Genomic DNA, 21,157 nt, shown 5'->3' with positions numbered 1-21,157 from the left:
CGTAGAGTTAATTAGAGGGAGGAATCACTTTGAACAATGATCGCTATGCGAATTATATTCTGAGAAAGTTATAATATTTTCTCTAAAATAGAATGATTTTGATGCTTTTTACCAAGGCAAAGGACCTACTTCAAAAGATAAAAAAAGAAAAAGAAAAGCCCTACAATATATGGATCTAAAAGACTAAAATAATCATTAAGAGAAAGGACTAGCTTCTTACAACTCATCTAAAACAAGGGGCTTAATATAAAGTGTAAACCAGCTTAGCCTATAGCGATGTACAAATACCAATCTTGGAAGGGTTTTTTTGTGAAACAAAAAGAATTCTACACGAAATTATAGGGAATTTGGAATCTAGGATCAGGACAGAGGTCATTACCAGAAATTTTTTTAAAAAAATATCACCTAAAGCAATCCCGTATCAGACTATTATAATTCCGCTTGCATCTATTCCCGTTGTCCACGAAGCCACGCTTTTTTATACATCTCTCTCTCTCTGTTTATCTTCCTCTTATTAACCCTTGGATCGCTTCCAAGATTTTCCGGGCCTCTCTCGTTCCCCTCTCGCTCAGCTCCAGCCCCTGCCTTCCCCCCACCGCGACGCTTCCCTTCCGCCCCCTTCTCCCCTCTTGGGACTGAGCAGCGAACGAAGGAAGAAACCTCGAAGAGAAGAAGAGAAGAGAAAGGTAGCGGAGATGGGAGGAGGCAACGGGCAGAAGTCGAAGATGGCGCGCGAGAGGAACGTGGAGAAGAACAAGCCCCCCAAGGGTTTTGATCTCATCCCCCCTCTCTCGATGTCTCGATCTGTTGGAATTCTTTAGATTTCGAGCTGTTTTCTCACCGATCGATCGACTGTTTTGACGTTTTCGGTGCAGGGAGCCAGTTGGAATCCAACAAGAAGGCCATGACCATCCAGGTTCATCTCTCGTTCCCCTTCTCAATTGGAATAATGTTCTGATTTTTTCAAAGATGTTTTAGGGTTTGATCTTTCCGTTGTCTCTTTCGAGATCATATGAAATCGGTCAGATCTTGCAGAATCGTTCTTGTTTAGTGGAAATTTAGATGGTTAAGGTGAATACTAGTCATAATGGAGGAGGACAGCGTTTTATCTCGAGGCCTTTGGATTACCCACTGAAGTTTATAGCTTAATGGCAGGTTATTTGTTTGTTTGGTTATCTTGCTTTGTTGGGGGATTTGTTTGTCAGCATGGTGGTTCTTGGAAGAATGTTCTAAGAATGCTCAGTAGAGATCAAAACGATGATAAAAAAATCAGATATTTTTATAGTTACAATAATATAGCGAAAGAGAGGATATGCTCCTTTAGAAAACAATACATTGGCATCTATGAGAAATTTTCACTGGATACACCGAATATTGATGACTTTATGAATTTGGTGGATTACTTTCCATTGCTGAAGAGGGTGAATGAGACTTGGTTAATACTCATAACCAATAAAATATTTTTAAAATCTTGTTACTATTTGTCATTCACTGTATAAGCATTTTAATCTTTTAGTTATTGGAGCAAACCAAATTTATATCTGTTCTGAACTATTTTGTGGTTTGCTATGCAAATGGATTTATGGATCCCCCATTGGAACAATTGTTTGCATTATATGCAAAATACGTTATTCTATATTCAGTAGTATGACTATGTATGACTGTTTTGACATTCATTCTTGTACATATGTTGTTTCTGTTTCTTACATGCTTTGTGTTAGTGAAAACACATAGAAAATGAGATATTTCACGGTATTGTTTGGTTTTCCTGATCAGTTTGTCCAATTATTCTCCTATTTGCATGTAATATTAAGTATCTTTTTTTTTAGTCTATGATTATGAAGTGCTATAAGAGGTTAAATGTAGCTTTACATGTTTTATTTTGGCATTATAGACCTCCCATAGGACAATGATCAGGCACTAGAGCGATTTGTGCAACTAATCCTTTTGTTATCACTGTGTCTATACACAACACATTTTTGTTTGTGTGTATCAACTATTTTGGGAACAATATTTGGGTTTCAATAGGATGAGGGTCAATTGGTCTTTGTTTGAATGGTGATGATTTGCCTCATTTATGTATTACTTGTATAGAACCACTTAAAGGGATAAAAATCACTTTTAACGAGCTTGCTACTATTCTTTCTTTATGTTGTGGCCCATCCAACTAATGTGGACGGTCATAGGACTAGACAAGTCTTTTTGAGCCATCAGTGGTGATTGCTTTCTTCATAATTTCATAATTGGTGCTAAACTACCTGTGATGTTTTTGGCAAGTTTCTCCTGTCCTTATCTTGCATGACCTTTTGATGGTGCATCATTGATTGAAAGCTACATGTTGGTGCTTGTAGGTTCATTTAGATCAGATTTGGGACTGATGTAATTAGCAGAAATTAGTTTGTTAATTTGATATACCTAATTAGATATACCTAATTAGAATTTAGAAGAGAAGAACAAAGTGAACAGAGTATAGAGTTAAATTGGGCTTGTGAAAAGTAGAATATGAAAAAGGGGGAGAAGGTAGATGGAAAAGACAAAACAAGAGAGTTTTATTTTTTCAAATGATCATCAAATCAACTACGCCTTCATCTCCTCCTTTTGTACCTAAAAATATCAAGATTTACTAAATAGCCTCCTTATTTAACTAGGACACCTCTGGACATTTTCATAACCCTGAGAAAGAATAAGAAAAAGAAACATATGTAATACTTCCAAAAAGTAGCATGCTTTTCCCCCCTCTGTAGAGTCCATCATAGAAAGCCTTCAAAATCAGTTGGTGACACAATCATAGTTACTCAAAGAACTTTCCTAGTGCAGCTAGATCTAATGTAGGACTTATTGACACTAATTTTTACAGCTTCATTTGGTTGTGAAATAGGGAATTGGGGGGGATAGCAATCCTTATTGGTTGTTATTCCTCCACAAAGGTACTTTTCCCATAGTCAGGGAATGATCTTGTTTTTATGTAACTGGAGCAATTATGAAAGGCATGGGAATAAAGAAATGTAACAGAAAAAGTAGAAGCGGGAAAGGGATAGTGAAAATGGTAAAGATAGGAATAATCCATAGCAGAAATCACCACATAAGTCAGTTCTATGGGGGAGGACAGAATCGACTTATTACATGAAAAGGAGGGTATGCTGTGTTGACGGGAATAACTGTCCCAGAAAAAAGATGCAGAGGTTGGTGGAATAACCCACTGTCCCCACTCTTATCTGGGTTAATCTCGCAAGAAAATGCAGCCTTGCTGAAATAAGTATCCAAGACTCACCAGAAAATAGCCCTAACACTGAGCACCAAATTTGCAAGAAATGTAAAATATCTATACTTATAACGGTAATATAATACATGAAAAATTGAAATAAATAAATTAACTAATTCTAAATCTATTGTAAATTTAAGCTTCATGTATATTAGTAAAAAGCATCTAACCGTAGTTGATCAAGTGCTTCAGTCAATTATGAAGTAGATGACTTGTTTATATCTATATGTAGAGGATTGTTATTCAAAAAATCGGGTACAGAGCAGTAAAAGGAACAAGTTGGTTTTTCCATACTTGTCAGTAGCAAAGTTAATTTTGCAACTTCAAGTCAGTGAAAGGAAATAAACTGAAGGCCATAGGAGCAATGAATAGTCGAATATTAAAAAGAAAACATGCAAGAAGCTGGCATGATAAATTTGACCCTTTGATAATGTTAGAGGAAGACAAGGACAAAGATCATCATGCATGGCCAACTTTGGTTGACCATTTATGTTGGTGGTTAACCATCATTAACCTTTGCTAAAGAGGTAAATAAAATCTATGTAACTCGCAATATCTGTAAAGTGATTTGAGCATAGATTTGCTGCACTTAATTATAACACTTGCAATAGTTGCATGCTGCCTAAAAGACCCAACTAGTGACTCTGTTGTACAATGGCGCTGCAAACCAGGGCTGTTTTCATCAGGTCAAGAATTTTTTGAACTTCGGACTTGTGGGGTATTTGAATTATCAAGTTCAAGGTATCTTGGAGTGAGGGTTGTATCAAACAAAGATAAGGTAGAATTTACCAAATTCATTTTGGTAATTTTGTTTTGGCTAAACTAAATTTTTGGAAACAAATTTTCTTTTAGATGAGGAATATGATCACTGATTGTCAAGGACATCCTTATATGGGTCTATGCGGCTGTGTGTGTTAGATCTGTACTATCATATAAGGTAACTATAGGTAGCTTCTTCCATTGCGCTTTTTGTATGGAGGTTACAAGGGTAAATATGGCTTATTAGCTCAATTCCATCAATTCCAGCTCATCAACTATAGCTACAATAGCAGGTCATCTGATTCTTTACTAGCTGGTTACAAACAAGTGTTCTGTCATGTTGATGGAAATGCAAAGTTTTACTGAATTGTTAGTCTCCCTCTCTCTCTCTCTCTCTCTCTCTCTCTCATGGAGATATTTTATGGTTCATTTAGAAATTCACAAACAAGTTAATCATGGTTTTGGTTACAATTATAATTCTGATGCTAATATATCAGATCTAGAAAACTTAAGATATAGGGATTGTATGTGTCATGGACGTACCTTAGCAATACCTTGCTACATTGTTTCATTTCTCTGATGAGATAATTTATTGTTTACATTAGATAAGTTCTATATTATTACATTGTGTCAAGGCTGCCCTTATCCTTAGGCAAACATATGGAAAGAAATTGGCGATGAAGAGTTTTTGATATGAATACTTGAATGTGAAGTAGGTTTCTCTCTTGTGGGGGAAGGATTATTGTTCACAATTTTGCTTTTTAACATTGAACTTGCTGATAGAGACCTCGTTAATGACACTTTCTTTCTGGCTTTTGAGTGCAGAGCTACGATTCCATGAATTTCCAGGCTAATTGTTATGATTTGAATTTCCAGGCTAATTGTTATGATTTGTGTTGAACTGTGTTATCATCATAAGCCAAAATTTCATCATTGTTATGTATTGTAGGTCTCCCGCTTGAAAGCCTTTTTTTCAATTATTCATATTGCTATTTTGACCTGAATGCAGTGCAAGGTATGCATGCAGACCTTTATTTGTACCACATCAGAAGTGAAGTGCAGAGAACATGCTGAAGCAAAGCATCCAAAATCCGATCTCTATCAGTGCTTTCCCCACCTTAAGAAGTAACAGCGAGCTATTAGGAAGAATCTTATCCAGTTAAATTACATTAGATATGGATATGTTTTATAATTTAACGGATGTAAACTTTATCCCCTGGACTATTTATGTGGAGTGCATCTTTATGTTGTAGTCCATTCTGTTGTCCTACGAACTATTGGAGAAAGCTGGCATCCTTCCTGTTGAACTCATTGCTTGTGTTCTGTTTCTTTCTCATGGCTTAAATTTTTTTGTGGATGCAGATTTCCTGGAAATTTGTAGAAAAGGTGAGGAAAAAGAAAAAAGAAAACATGACACCGACGACTAACAAGGGTTTGTGAGGCAGTTTTTCCCTGAAATGATAACTTCGCCAATGCTTCCATGTGTCACGTCGCATAAATGACGTTAAAATATTGGTTGAAATGTCAGTAACCTTGCATGCTCCGCTCAAAGAAAGCTTGCCCACGGTGAGCCGAAAATGATGCTGGTTCCTCGTTTGGCTCTTATTCTTTTAGCCTTTTCTGCAATAAAAAAAAAGTTCCATTCTTTCGAAATTGAGTTACTGGGGAAAATTGGTTTCCGGGCAGCAATTGCGCTGCATAGGCAGTATCAGGTTCTGGTAATCATTTTTCTTTTGTCTGGAAAGATCTACCTCTTAACTGCCTGCTTATTATTCCAACGTAGGTTCGATCCAGGTAGCCTGGCGATATCGAGAAACATAAGTGAGTTCTGAAAAGCTGCCGGCGATGCTTCCCATTGTTACGTTCTGAGCCAAAAACAATGAGGGCTGAAAGCTGCATCGCAGTGCCCTCACATCTGCCGACATTAGGACGGTGCTGCAGCTGTTTGTAAAGCTGGCCATAAATCACCTATATTAAGGATTTCTCATCGGAAAGGCTGTCATTTCCTAAGCCAAAACCAGCGAGAGCTGAAATTTGCATCGCGATTCCTCGGGCAGTGCTGCATGTCTCTAAGCCTGCTGTATATCATATAAATTACCATACAGATATACATCCAAGCCACTTGCGTTGTTACTACATGTTTCTCAAGATATTTGGAGGTGCCTTCCGACCGTATGCGTTCTGAGCTTACCGTGATTTGCTCCCGCTGAGAGACGGTGGAATCTATCATGTCCTCTTTTTTTGGTACATTATCATGTCCTCTTTCAGTTTGGAAACACGGTGCGGGTACGGAGATTGGCTACAATTTTTCAGAAGATGCTCTATACAACGATCCAGTTGATACCTTCATAGAGTACCTGAGGAGCAGTTCTAGTAGGCTGCCCTTCAGATTTGTTACACTTACAATTATCTATATTGTCTATCATATCTAGTTGGCCAGAAAATACCTAAACTTTTTGAAAAAGCAGTTCGGTCGGCAAGGTTCATTTTGGAAAGGGCTCGAATGTAGGATGCTGAGATTATCCATTCGGGTCCTTCTGGAAAATTCTTGATAACTCAAGACATTTGGGACGCTATCTTAGCTCTTGCGGTAGAACCCACTGAAGTTTTGTCAAGGCCAACTTTGATGAAGATATGATGGATGGTGGTAGCAGAGATGGAACAACTTTGTAATCAGAAGCTCGGACTCTAGACTCATAGTTGGTTGTAGCCCAATTTTCGAGGCCTCAATTCTAAGAGAGGAGCGAAGGGTCACTTGGGTTGGCTTTAGCATTTAGAGAGCTTTTTTCATTCTGATTTAGGGCAATTCTATAATAATTGGCTGGATCTAGGGGTGGTCTAAGAAATATTCACCTCTGCTTCAAAAATATTTGGAGTTTGATAGAAGGATGCATTCCTCTTGCAGCAAGATACATCTCTTGGAAGATGAATGAAGTTGTAGGTTAGATAGGTTCATTCATGCCTGACCAATTTGATGGGGTGCTTTGGACTGATATGATGCTTGATTGCTCTTCGAGACTTATAGCACTCCGACAACTTTGGATGTGTTTATGCTAGAATAATGTTAAACACCCGTCTTAGCCAATAATAATTGGCATCAAAAGAGATACATCAAGCATGGCACCAGGTTGGGTTTTGTATAAAGAGTTAGTTTAAATTATCATCTCTTGAGCAAAATGTTATAGGGAACATAACAAAGCCAATTTATCTCCAAGCAAACCAACAAGAGTCCACGCCTTCGCGATTTTAGCTCCACAAGAACAGACAAATGCCAATTTGACCTCATGCTAGATGACCTTGATCAAAATTTAAACAGCCATAATAGAAGGATCTTGTGCTTACACAAACATCTACATGTTCTAAAACTATTCAGGAAAGAATCGAATCGGGACCAAGGACACAGTTAAACATTCATGCACGCAAATATTGCTCAGAAAGGGGTACAGTATACACAACTGTCCACTGTTGTTTGATTAGCACTACAAGGCAGCAAACTTGTATAAAACCAAGTACCCCCGATCAATGACATACATTGCATAATTCACAACATACGTCAATCCCAACTTCCAAGAGCCAACATTACTGTGTGCGAGGCCTGCTATTTTCTGCAGCTCTCACTTGAAGGAAATATGGATGTGCCTGCAAATCATAAAGAAAAAAGGAAAAGAAAACAAGATTAGGACATAAAAACAAAATCATACAAGAACTTAGATAAATTACAACATTTGTTATTTGATGAGACTCAACAAACATAGCAAGACAAGTCCATTGCGATTATGAATGAGATTGCAAAATATACCTATGCTATTAATTTCCCTAATTCTTTAGGGCTGCTTCAACAGAACTTCGTTGCATGGCCATTTACAGGCAACTTGAGCTATTGCACTTGTTTGTCATAAGGCACTCTTGACATCAAAATGAATCACATATTCAAATAAAACTGTGTAAGGCCGTGAAAAGTGCCTTGCATATGAGCGAGGGCTAATATCACCCCATTAGCACCCTCAAAAGGGTCATTAAAGGGTTATTGCCTAATTATGATCCTGACAATCCAGGATCCTAAGAGGGACAAAATGGGATGGAACTAACTTTTGGCAACTTTTTGTACAAAGTGGTTGCCCCAAGAATTGAACCTATGCCATTGTTCTTGTCAGCCCAAGCTTTTTACCTTTGCACCAAGCAATGGCTCCTATCATCACCCTCAAAAGGAAAACTCATCCCACATCCACGTAGCCAGCATGGATGAATCATGCAAAATACGTGATCCATTTATTTCATGTTAAATCATTATGTCATGGACCTCAAGTTTGATCCATCTGAGCAATAAAAAGAATGCATCTGATTTGACCCTGAGACACAACCCATCTAATGCTTGTTGAACATACCATAATCAGTAGATAATTGTTACATAGGGAACCAATAAATCATATTCTTAAATTAAATGAAAACAAATAAATCAAATTCTTAAATTGAATAAGTCTTCAGGTCTGCAGGTAAATTGGTCCAAGAGACCAGGAGCAATACTAACCGAACAACCTTATCTATCAAATTTCTCAGAAGTGACTAACATACCTCCCAGGCTCCCACCAGATTTCACTCATAAGTCAAATCATAACAGCTTAAACTCTTGCTAATTACATGTATAGTCCCACCTACTTATCTTCCAAATCAAAATTAGGCATATCTTTGTTTTCATGAACTTATAGACACTTCATAAAGAATATAGCAGTCATAGAATACTGACAGGGGTTACAGATAGAATTGCTTAACTATTTAATGAGTCAACGAGCAATTAGTATGTCAAATAAAATGCCCTGCGAGATATAAAAAGAGATAAGCTGTCTATATGGATTGTCCATGACAAATGTTCACAAAATCAATATGTAACTAAATACTAAATTACGAGTAAAATAGCATAACAACAAGCGAAATACAACTAAGTTTCAAACTGCAAAAAATAAAATGGCATAACCACATGTAAGAGAAAAAGTTGAATTACCATAGCTTCCCGGGCTGCAAGCCTATCCAGGTGATCATAGCGAAGAAGCTTATCAAGAAAATCAATTGCCTGCACAGCATGCATCCAAAATGTCATGAAAGAAAATTTTTATGATAAGAAGTAAAAGTGCTAATAGAGAACCTCCGGAGAAACTAGATGCTGGTTGTCTGCATTAATAAATTTAGACCAAGGTTTTCTGCTGTGCCTGCAGAATGGAAAGTAAGGTTGAATAATGTGCAGACAAGACTTTAACCTTTGCCAAAATATTACGGACCACTTTGCATTTAAACTTAAAAACAATTATTTAACTCAAAAACTTGTTTATGTAAATGATGTAAGAAAAAAGAACATGAGATATACCTGCCAACAAGAGCTTCAAGTTGTGGGTCAAGCTCTAAGCGATATTTGTTCAAATAAGCATTTAATTCATCTGTTCCAAGAACCTGGGGGGGAAAGCATCAGGCAACATTAAAAGTCATGCTTGTTCCCTACAGATGCAGCATCCTAGGGATATTTCCATTTAGATAGACCCATTTAGAATGAATCTATTTAGAAAAGAAAAATAATTCGTAGAAGAAAGTAATAAATCTGTAGTAGTATATGACATTGTTAACAATTTCTCTAAAGCAGCATCCTTTATGCTTCCTATTCTTTATTTTTTCTGGACAGCAAAGTTTTCTAAATACCAAGGCCTCAAATTTTGATACATCTATGTCAACGAACTCCATGGAACTATGGGTATAGAACCAACAGATTAGACTCCAGTTGCTAATCCTACAACAGAATAGGCACCAAATGAAATAAACCCTTCGTAGTTCCATTTAACCACACTCATGTTTTAACAAAGTTAAAATAGGAATTAAAAAAAAGAAGTTAATCAATATAAATGATCATCAGCTATAAAAGCTAGGCATATTTCCCATCATACTTTAATTGGTAAGCAAGCAATTGAGAAATCAATGATATGAATGTCTAAAGCATGATAGTACATAAAAGCAAACAGGTAATAATTCAGAGGGCATTTTCAGCTAATCATCCCACTGAAACAAGCAGCAACTTCAGGATTATATTACCTTAGCAATCTTGACAAGCTGATCATGGTTGTCATGGCCATAAAAGAAGGGTTCCTTGCGAAAAATCTGCAGTCAACCACTGATAATATAAGTTCATAATAAAAAAGGTAATAGGAAAATCACCAATGAGCAATGAAGAACAACTATAAATCTATAATGGCAATAAAAATAAATTAAGCATTGCAAGAAAATTGAATTTAAACTTCAATAAGACAAGACACATACCATTCCAGCAAACATGCATCCAAGGCTCCACATGTCCAAGGCGTAGTCATAATCTTGTAAATCAACAAGGAGTTCAGGTCCCTTGAAATATCTGGGTCACCAAGAAACGCAGCATTAACTCAATGATAGAGAATAAAAAGGAATGCAGGAGAAAGAAGGGGGAGAAGGAGGAATGTAGAATCCACCAAAACAGCTAATTATAAGAAAACAAAAGTAGTCACCTGGATCAGTGGACATATTACAGAGTATTACCTAAAACCCTACTTGAAATAAGTGATTCCTAGACCTTGATTGACACCCAAATTAACCCAAACTAATTAGGCATAACTCAAAAGAACAAAACAAATCCAATAAACTCTAAAAGATCAGAAATGCAAGTTGGCTTGACCACAACTAATATGTGATGGAAGAGCATTTTCTAATGATATTTACCAACTTTGTGATTCGTTTAATAACATCTTTTATTCCAAATTTGGTCTTTGTTCTCTGGAGTCCTTGATGGTTGTCATGTGCTTGGGTGCTTTCGTCTGGGCATCTTAGCTGATTTGTCCTGCATTAGTTGCTTCAATTGCCCCAGTAACTTTTTTGGTTATCTGTCTTTAGCTAGATGGCGTGTTCATACTTCATAGGGACATTTTTGCAATAAAAAAAGTCTAAAATATTCCCTGCGGCATCAGCAACTTTCACTTTTCTTTTGCATGGTGCTCTAGGACGTTGTTGTTAAAATCTTACAATTCATGGTATGATCTTACGATCCTGATCAAAATGTCCCTAAACGATCTAGGTCTCATCTCTAGATCAGGGTCATTTAGGAACGTAGGATCTAGATTTGTATTATGAACTATATTGTCCCTTGGGCCATTAGATCCAACTTGATTATGCTACTCAGTTTTTTAATCATGGGAGTTTTAAACTACTTATCACACTGGTTACGTCTTGAGTAGTAGAATTCGCAATCTTTCTATGGAGTTTGTGGAGTTAGAAGTACAAGGATAATTGAATTGACAGGTATTATACAAATATCTTGAATAAGTGAACATAACACTTGCTTCATCAGGCATGCCGCATATGGGCGTATGTTGGTAGAAAGTAGAATTCTAATATGTATGCCTCCTCTGTTCTCCATTCATCTACTCTATATATGTCTCATATTTCAAATTATATATTTCAAAAAAAAGAGAAAGAAAATCAGAAAAAATCTAACAATCTGCAAGCCAATCCATGATCCCAATCTTAACAACATTGTATCCCAATCTTAACAACATTGCCTAAGGAAAGTAGGTAAAGAGGAAGAAGACAAATAAAATGGGATCAAACAGACATCTGCTGAGGCTTGAGTCCAGCTTACTCAAGCTCATTTGGGTTTCCGAAAGTTCGGACAATGATGAAGACACATTCTCAGACTGGACGATAGTGGATGGAGAGGGAAAGAAGAGATGACAATAAGGGAAGAGATTTTGAGGCTGGGAAGGAGGATAGTTGTGGCAGCAGTAAGGACCATGCTGGTGGGCTTGAGAAGAGGGGGTTTGGGAGTAAGATTTGTTAGGGCCTCGCGGAGGAGGAAGGGGGAGAGTTATGGGCTCTAAGGAAGCTGAGCATGATTAGACAGGGAATGGAAGGGAATGGTTAGGTTTTCAAAAGCAATGGTTAGGGTGTCAAAAGGAAACAGAGAGTAAGGAATGGAAGGAACGAGAACAAAATAAATGAGTTTACACTTTAGCCTCTGCTTCACTGGTAGTACAATGTCAGTGCTGGATCTGGATCTAATGCATAAGATGTTTATTGCATATGCTTATTTACTAGCATTCACCTAAGCCACCAAAATAGGAACTAAAGAATACCATATATTCTCATTATTATAAAACATGCTGTTAATATATAGATACAAGTAACTCGAAGGCTATCTTTCTCGTAAGGACATGCTCTCTGATACCTTTTTTGCATCCACCAATGATGATGATTATTATGACGACGAACAACAACAACAATAACAACAACAACAATAATGAGGCTGATGAATTGTTAACTACGTATTAATTTATCAAACAAAGTAATGTCAATACTGGAATTGCTGTAAAAGTCCTTATGGAATATAGCATTGAGAGGTTATGCAATTATGAAATAACAGAAGCTATAGCCATCACAGCATGAAGCATAAGCAGCATCAAACTGTGGGTTGGAGGAAAAACAAATCAAAATCCACATTAACCTTGAAGCAACACGAACATTGTATTCCTTGCCAGGATGGTAAAACTCAGCAAGTCCCCAGTCTATCAAACGGAGTTTTCGAAGCTCATGATCAATCATGACATTGTGAGGCTTGACATCTCGATGCATAATTCCTTGAGAATGGCAGTAATCTAGTGCCTGTGACCACAGAAGAGCACCAAGGTGACATCTAGCAATTTACAAATTTTATGATCATTTTAATATTTATTTTAAATAAATGAAAATAAAATTATTACTGCAGCCAACAAATAGTGATGATATGCAGTTAAAATCGCTTATACATGCTTGAGGCATAAATTCTGAGTGATCAAATGGAAAAGTTAACTACACTGACGGTAGAAGCAAAAATAACCGCAAACCATTTCATGTTAAGTAGACTCTAGATGATATGGTAGACGAAAAGGAAAGAGCACCAATGTTAAAATTCTTTTAGGAATTCATGCTGACAAGTCAATACTTTGCATGTGGGCAATACTTTTTGATGGAAAACAAAGTAGTCCTGGCATTCATGTTGAAGGAATCAGAACCATATCAAAATGGAGACAGCAAATTGACCTCCAGATCATATAGAGTGACATCGCAATTGCAGTTACAATTGCAGCTAAGGATATACATAAAAGTACTTATGTATCAGTAATAATAGTTTCATGTTGCATGTTATGAATTTTCAAATTCTCGGTTACATTTTAGCACAGATTCAAACAGATGAACGTGATCTGCATAAGCAAGATACTAAGGAAAAAGATGCAGAGAAGTGGACCAGGAAAAACCTTGAGAAGCTCATAAATGTAGTAGCGGATGTCATAATCAGTCAGTGTGGGGTACAACACTTTAAAATCTGTGCTGTTTACATATTCAAATATCAAGCTAGGAGTTTTTGAGTGCCGATCTCTGACAATGTCAAGCAGCTTGACAATATTTGGACCCCCACAAAGGTTCTGAAGTATTTTAATCTCCCTCTTTATCTGCAAAAGTAGCAATATAGAGATTATACATGTGCCATAACTGCAAATGATAAGTCAATGCAACTAAGATGTAAAATAGCCAAAAATTCTTCATTATTTTGGAACAAGGATAGCTAGTAATCTTAAAAGATACTAATTTAATTCAAGAGGAATGAAAAGCAAGGCAAACAAACCACTGGTTGACAAATCAGGAATATAATTATTACAAACCAGTCATCTAAACATGCTCAACTTATAGACCAGTCTAAATTGTTTGTTATATGGCCGCTTCTCAACAATAAACAGCACATTTTACTAAAATATGATTTACTTTCAATTTCATTAGTTGGAGTTGATAGCTCTAGATTTTCTTTAGAAAAGAAGGATGACTAGGCAATGGAAGAGATCCTGTGTCTCCTATGCAGTGAAGAGTCATTTTCAGTATTTTATGCCTTCGAGATATGAAATGAACCAGGTCAACATCATAAGGTATCACAAGTGCATTGGTTTTGACCAATGTGAGCACCGCTTAAGAAAATTCATTTAAGCTATATTCAAGAATACAGGAGATGTATTTGAATGATCTGCAATCACTGGATAAGGTCTTCATTGATTAATTAGTTTTGTTACCTTTGGCTCCTTACACGGGGGCCCATTGCTTGGAGCAATGGTAAAGGCTTGGACTGACAAGTGCATTGGTATAGGTTCGTGTCCTGGGGCAGCCACCATGTGTTAAAAAAAGCTAAAGATTTAGTCTGTCCCCAATTCGCCCCTCTCAGAACCCTGGCTTGTCCGGAACATAACTGAGTCATGGCCATTTTCTTTTTGGCTACTTACATGGTTTTGCAGAAGTATATAAATCAAGCCAACTAAACAAAAGGATATGCTGACCCATCAGAACAATGCCATGACATAATGGGTTTCTAAAGGGTGAAGTTCATTTTGGTAGGTTGTCGTCTGAGATTCCCAGTAATGATCAGATTTTTATAGTAAATTGCACAGAATATAAGACTTACAATAACATAATCTAGCCTACAAACATCACAAATATTTTAGATATCAAATCTAACTTTTGATAACAACTGCAAAGTTCTAAAACCTCTCCTGCTTTTTATCTTTGCTATAGATCCTCCACAGGTACATATAAAAGATTTTCCAAACTTGCCAATCAGCAAGCTAGCTTACATAATACCAACACTACTCAAAATTTATAGGAAAAGAAAAAAAAAAGCATACTTGTAGTAGCACGAGGCCATCAACTCCTATCTTACCTGAAAATGTTCACTTTTCCAAGGTATTTGAATTTGGTTTTGATTGATATATTGACCTGGCCTTAGGCCTATACTATGTCCTGTTTCATTTCAGGAACCACTATGTTCTACCAAAACTAGATAAATGATAGGATGGGGTAAGAGTTGTTCCTTTGAAAATTTGAAATTAGTGACAAGTTGAGCTCTCAAAATGATCACCTTGGGTTGAACATGGATTGCCCTTTCCTGATTGACCTTATCGAAAGGATGGAGGAGAAGAAAAAGCTTTATCCCACTAGCTCTCCTGTCCCCCAGCAACTCCCACAAAGGCTGAAGAAGACTCCTACTGACTAGCTAGTTGCTCAAGGAAAGTTGAGTTGACAAGATGGCCTGATATGTTCTGATAGATCGAAAGAGTAGGAATGGATAGAGAAGAGGGAATCTTTCAAAAATAGGGGAAATCCCCTATTTCTATCTATTGATGAGACAAGATATCTATCTATTCTGGATCCATCAGAAAGAAATCGATATGTATCTGATGGAGTCTACATCGTATGTAGAGCGCCCAAGCGCTTTTTTGGCCAGCTCAGTTCTCTTATCCATCGGTCCAATGCACTGGGCTCATCTCATGGAGGGAAAAAGAAAATGTAGTTGTGTTGTTGTTGTTCGCCGCCTCGACGCATTCCCCGGCATCGTCCCACACAGAAAGAAAGAGCGCGGAGCCCCGGCCCGACCTGTAGGTGATGAGAACCAGAGGGACAATTTATGTGTTTGTTTAATGTGATATACTAATCAATATTAGCAAAACTCCATTGATCCTTGCTTTCCAGTTCCCATATAGAAAGATTGATAGTGACCTTTTTCACTTATAATCCTACACATAAAAGCACAAATACGACCTGAACAAAGAAGGAAAATTCGCTGAAGGTATATAGAAAAAGGTTGTAGTCTTCCAAAATGGCTAGAAATGTCCTTCCTTCAGCCAAAAAAATAAAAAGAGATACCAAATAGTTAACTTGCTGTTCATTGCACAAGTTTTACACCAGCTTTGATTTATGGATTTGAGCCCCTCCCCCACTGCAAAACCTACCAAGACACAAAAAAGGAAAGAACGGGGGGTGGGGATGGGGGGATTCGATTACCATGTTCCTATGAGGTTTGAACAAGATGGCAGATTTGCTATATCCAATGGACCTAGTTTGAATCAATTTTAGACTCTTGCTTGTTGGTAAAAAAGAATCTCGACACTTCTGTTAACTACACTGAATATTTTCTGCATCCAAATGGGCAAAACATAGACTGAGGGGTCTTTTGTGTGGAAATTGGTTCATGACAGCAAATACTATGACCGTTGCAGTCGCACATCCAAGGTACATAAGAGGAAAGAGAGTTGCAATAAATAAATGGTCTTCTCCCTTGTAATTTCCTCACTAAGTTGCAACTTTTCTGCACATTCAAAGGCATCTAATTCACATATAAAAGTATCAGAATTTAAGCAAAGTGAAATAAAGATGCAATCAACATATTCATAGCAATTAACCATCCAATCAACTGGTTATAACATTCCTATAATCCAGATCTTCTCATCTAAGTGGGTAAAAGCAGAACAAGGGGCAGGTTGACACAGCACGACTATAAGGATGCAGCACCAAGAAAAAGCCTATTCTAATGAATATGACATAGAATCCTATAAAGAGAAGGTTTTTGAATCCTAGTGACCCTTAATTTGGGAGAAAGAATGATTACTCCTAGCCCATATAATAAGTTGTCAATTTATTCGATTATCAAAACCATTATACTTTATACACATACATTCCATACTTCTCCAACATTTAGCTAAATCTTATATTGTATTAAAAATCATGTTGATATAGCATGGCTTCTCATTTAGTTACTCAATTTGAAAGAATAATATATATGACTTTGTTTTCTTATCATAATTTGCCATTGATGCTAAGTTCTACTCATTGAGTATTTGACTCTACAATATGGAGGAAGCAGAGATACTTCAAATCAGATACTGTGTCCATATTGAATAGGTATCAGATACTGATACTCATCGGATACTTCCCAAATATGTATCCATACTTGTGTAAAATATTGTATTTATTTTAAATTAAAAAAAAAACTCTAGATACTTTTAAGATGCACTCAAGATGCTCCCCCAATACCTACAAAAATGAGAGGAAGGGTGTTCTCTCTTTTATTGATGTTAATCTTTTACAGGTGAATGGTCAACTCTATAGTCTATGATGTTAATTTTTAAATATGAAGTATGGATCGGGGTCAGATTTGAATGATGACTTAATGATGAGCTAGTAAAAGTTGATAATATCATGTGAAATATGGACTGCATTATTTTGATAGCCTAGTATGCTTTAGGAATATTTTTTATAAACATACAGAAGTATATATCCTTGTTTATGTATGCATGTTGAATGAATAAATACAATATTCTTATTGACATGTCCTAGCCGTATCACGTCCTATGTTTTCAAGGTTTGCCATATCTTTGTATCCAAATCATATCATGTTCATATCCCATACCCGTGTCCGTGCTTCCTTAGTCAGTAGTCAATATCACCATCCATGTCATACAAATTATAATCCAGCCCTTACAACTAATATATTTCTCATAGTTAATCAAAATAAAACAGTGAAAATAGGAATGGACAGAAATATGATAGGTTTGCTGGAACTCAAAATTTATCATTTATCAGTACCTTCTTCTTCTTGACAGGCTTGAGTATCTTGATTACACAACGTTCATTATTGGACACATTTATGCCCTCAAAGACTTCGCTGTATTTCCCTCTTCCAACCTTCCGAACGACCTCGTAATCATCCTGATCACTGAATGAAAAGAACATTGAATAATTTGTCAAATGTTATTATGACCTTTTACCAGTAGTAGTAAAAGGAATCATTTGACTAATATCTTGCAGCATTGTGCCATATTAGTTTTCCTTTACTCCATTTGTTGAGAAAGCCACAGCTGTTATCTGTGATGCCATCTTCTGGCGGTTAGAAAGGTAAACAGATTAAAAGGCTAAAATTAAAAAAAGGGGGCAAATTTACAAACAAATGCAGACAAAATTCTTAAAAAACTGAAGCTTCCATGTGCTGTCTCTTACTTTAGTCAATGAGTACAGAAATTGCTTTAGAGATACTAACTCTGTCAAGTCAATAGATAAAGATCTCATCAGAACTTCTCACCAATAGTCACGTCACAACTTCCTCAACAAATCTTCAAGAAAAGAACTTTACAGGAACAATAGTATTCTCACAGCTCGAGAAATAATAAATGTTAATGCTCTAATGATCTCTCCATTCGTTGGTGCCTTTGAGTTGCATAACCTCAAGAAGGTAAGACAGATTGTTTGCAAACTAGCTTAAACTAAGATCATATTTCTCCTCATTGGAGTCACGAATGTTCATTTCAACTTGCTAAGGTGTTCTTTAGCGATCCCCATTCCTCAGTTCAACTTCCATCTAGGTTTTCCTTAATATTATACTTGTGTTTGAGGCACTTCAACACATTCAATGTCCTCAGCAGGAAAACTACTTTCACTCTTTTTTTATGTGACTGGTATCAAAAGGAATTTTCTGCAGCACGCTCTACTTGTTCTAGCATGAAAATATGCTTTTGTATTGTATAATATTGCTCGAAGTGGCATCTTGAGAAAAAGCATAATGATTACATGACCAGTGTCAAATCATGTCATTTATAATTGGTACATTAAAGATGAATTCAGTTAAAGATATGCCATACTGTACCGAAACGGATGGTATAGAGCGCAGTGTACTGTACCGGTACGCCTAGTACAAAAATAGGGGGCATACCGACAATCTATATGCCGAACCAGCCCCGTACTAGGCGTACCAACATAGCAATAAGATGGCCTCGATACGAAGCCCGGTACCAAGACGACATACCTTGATTCTGTTCAATATATGAAATCTTGCCTTTTTTACCCTCTTAAAGTTAAGGAGAGAATTGGTAAAGTGCTTCATACTTATGCGCTTAAACAACATAATCATCACACGAGCTCTCCTTTCTACCAACCGATTTTTAAAATTTCAAATCAGGCCCAGCCCCTTCCCAAATTTGCCTGGAGAAGAATTTGAAGTAGTTTAAATTACATTAACATGATAACTTATACTAGAAGTTCCCAAACTTTGATGCATCATAATTTGATTTGAAAAGGCAATATTATCTAGATCGAATATGTCTTTATAACTATGGTGGGGCTAAAGCCATAGTCATAAAAGCCACTTTCGAAGACTTATGATAAGATAAGAAGGGAGCTTTGATAAATATCGACCTAAAGGGATTCTATAGCAAGTTTCTACGGAATTCTACATCTATATTCAGAAAAAAGGTAGTAATAAAGTTGATCAATGGAAGTGACAATGTTACACTAGTGTAGGGAATACAACTACTGCTGCATGAATAGTAACCTAACTATCCATTGAAGTAGTAAAATTGTTGAGTAACAAAACTCTAAAAAGAGTATAAGGGTTCAGCATTCAGAGCTGCATTACTATGAGCAAAGAGTCATAGTATTCGGATCGTCGCTTTTCGAAACATCTTGAACCACATTTCCAAATTATCATGTCCAGGGAATAAAAGCAAGAACGTGGACTAGCTTAAGAGCCCTTATCAGGCAAAGGAGGTTAAAGCATGAATTCAACTAGTGATGTGGAAGGAAATGTAAATTATCTTTTATGAAGTGCAAATTAGAGATCACGCTTTATTACACAGACAAAGGGCTCAGAGTAAGTGGCTCTGAAAGTACACTCTACAGCAGAAGGTATATGATAAACTATTAAGGGAGAAGATAGATTACTTTCCAGCTTCAAAACACGTTCTACTTTTTTCTCATTAAAGCACTTTTTGAGATCCAAAACCCTCTCTAGGCATGGCATTTGTAAGTGATCATCTTTTGGCCTCCTCTGCAATTATGTTTTTTAAAATTTTCTTCAAGCTTTTCTATCATTTTTTTAGCATCATTGTGTAGGTCCAAAAAACTCCAAACTAGAGAGATTCAATATAATTAATTAGCCCTCTTTACTTTGTTTTGACGAAATAGCCAAAGCATAGTCTATGGTCTTTTTTACTCCTTTTGGAAGTTTGTACTTCAGTCCTTCTGATTTCCAGAAAATTCATACAGCATACAACTTATCCTCTAAGCTTCATGTCCACTCATTAGATTGCCCGTCTTTTAATAAGTCTTGATTCTTTCACATTTGACCTCAAATTGACCCAAAAACTTCTTTAAAAAAAAAAAGCTATTACCATCCAGACTATTTGAATTGAATGTACCAGAAAATGATGCAAGATGAAGAACATCAAACGATGCAAGATATTGCTTATTAGTTCAAAGAGGTTGAAAAATTCTAAAGCACAAGCTCAGTGGCTGCCAAACAAATGTTACGACAAGAAACTGCTTGCTCCACAAGTCAACTTTGCTATCCAGGAATTCAGAGACCATATAAACAGAATTAGTCGCTAAAACATGTGTACTACAAAGCAGCCAATACTCACCAAATCAAGAAACTGGATTATTTAAATCTCATTGTTTTCCAGAAAGAAAAGAAACTTATGTCAATCCATTAAATGTTATCAGAAACCAACATACATATCAACAAACATACAAAAAGCATAGAGTTACAATTTCAGCTGATGTATCTTAGATCAATAAAAAACCAGAAAAATCAGCACTCGCTACAAGATAGAGCTAAAAATAAATTCAAAAGATAAAACTTCATAAATAACAATTCTCAGTATTAGATCCGTCAAGCATGAATTAGAGCCACAAGAACCAAGAAAGAAACGGCGAAAAATGAGGACTAGAGCAAAATTAGGGTTCCGATGCTCTCTTACCCCCACTGAACGGTGAGAGACTCGTAGTCCCAGTACTCCTTCGGGCGGTGGACGTTGACGTCGGCGTAGACCCGAGCCTTGGACATGGGGGCGGCAGCGGAGACTTCCAGGATCCCGAGGTTTCCGCTGGCGTTCGTGATCAAACGGCCAGGGAGAACGTTCCTATCGTTGTCAAGCGGCAGCGGCAGCGGCGGCGGAGGCGGACGAGGAGGAGAGCCCACCGGCGGAGAGGGAAGAACCAAGAGCACGGCCGCTAGCACGAAGCCGACGAGGAAGAGGCGAATAGAGGCATCTTTTTTTTTTTGGTACAAGATTAGAGGCATCTTTCATTCATTCGTTCGTTCCTCACTACTCCAAAGAGATTAGGGTTTCGATTCGTATCTCTCCGATCCAGCTCTCGTCTCCTTTGCTTTCGTTTTTGGGAGGATGGGCAAAGGAATAGGGGTTACGTTGGAGAGCGACAGACGAGGGTTCCTTCCCACTACGGCTTTCCAATGCGTAAAGATATAACCCCAGTCTGCCCCGGTTT

At 37.1% G+C, this 21,157-nt stretch overlaps 2 protein-coding genes across 3 annotated transcripts; one reads left to right on the top strand and one right to left on the bottom strand.

Moving 5' to 3' along the window:
- Positions 1-488: 488 nt before the first annotated feature.
- LOC103700811 (uncharacterized protein At2g23090-like) lies at positions 489-5,332 on the top strand. Its single transcript, XM_008782690.2, has 3 exons — positions 489-768; positions 876-916; positions 5,031-5,332. The coding sequence occupies exons 1-3, from the start codon at positions 696-698 to the stop codon at positions 5,148-5,150; spliced, it is 234 nt and encodes a 77-aa protein (XP_008780912.1). The 5' UTR covers positions 489-695; the 3' UTR covers positions 5,151-5,332.
- A 1,964-nt stretch (positions 5,333-7,296) lies between these two features.
- On the bottom strand, positions 7,297-21,157 carry LOC103698788 (casein kinase II subunit alpha-2-like). Of its 2 annotated transcripts, XM_039114448.1 has the most exons (10): positions 20,629-21,157; positions 17,465-17,594; positions 13,318-13,512; positions 12,528-12,685; positions 10,319-10,409; positions 10,094-10,159; positions 9,381-9,463; positions 9,162-9,225; positions 9,021-9,089; positions 7,297-7,660 (listed from the first exon to the last, which is right to left on the bottom strand). In XM_039114448.1, the coding sequence occupies exons 1-10, from the start codon at positions 20,949-20,951 to the stop codon at positions 7,601-7,603; spliced, it is 1,239 nt and encodes a 412-aa protein (XP_038970376.1). In that variant the 5' UTR covers positions 20,952-21,157; the 3' UTR covers positions 7,297-7,600. The 2 variants fall into 2 exon arrangements, with proteins under 2 accessions (XP_038970376.1, XP_038970377.1); XM_039114449.1 differs by lacking the exon at positions 9,162-9,225.

Source organism: Phoenix dactylifera, chromosome 16, assembly GCF_009389715.1.
Source record: "Phoenix dactylifera cultivar Barhee BC4 chromosome 16, palm_55x_up_171113_PBpolish2nd_filt_p, whole genome shotgun sequence".
Taxonomy (NCBI): domain Eukaryota; kingdom Viridiplantae; phylum Streptophyta; class Magnoliopsida; order Arecales; family Arecaceae; genus Phoenix; species Phoenix dactylifera.
Note: the sequence above shows the minus strand (reverse complement) of the source record. Positions and strands in the feature narration are given on the sequence as shown.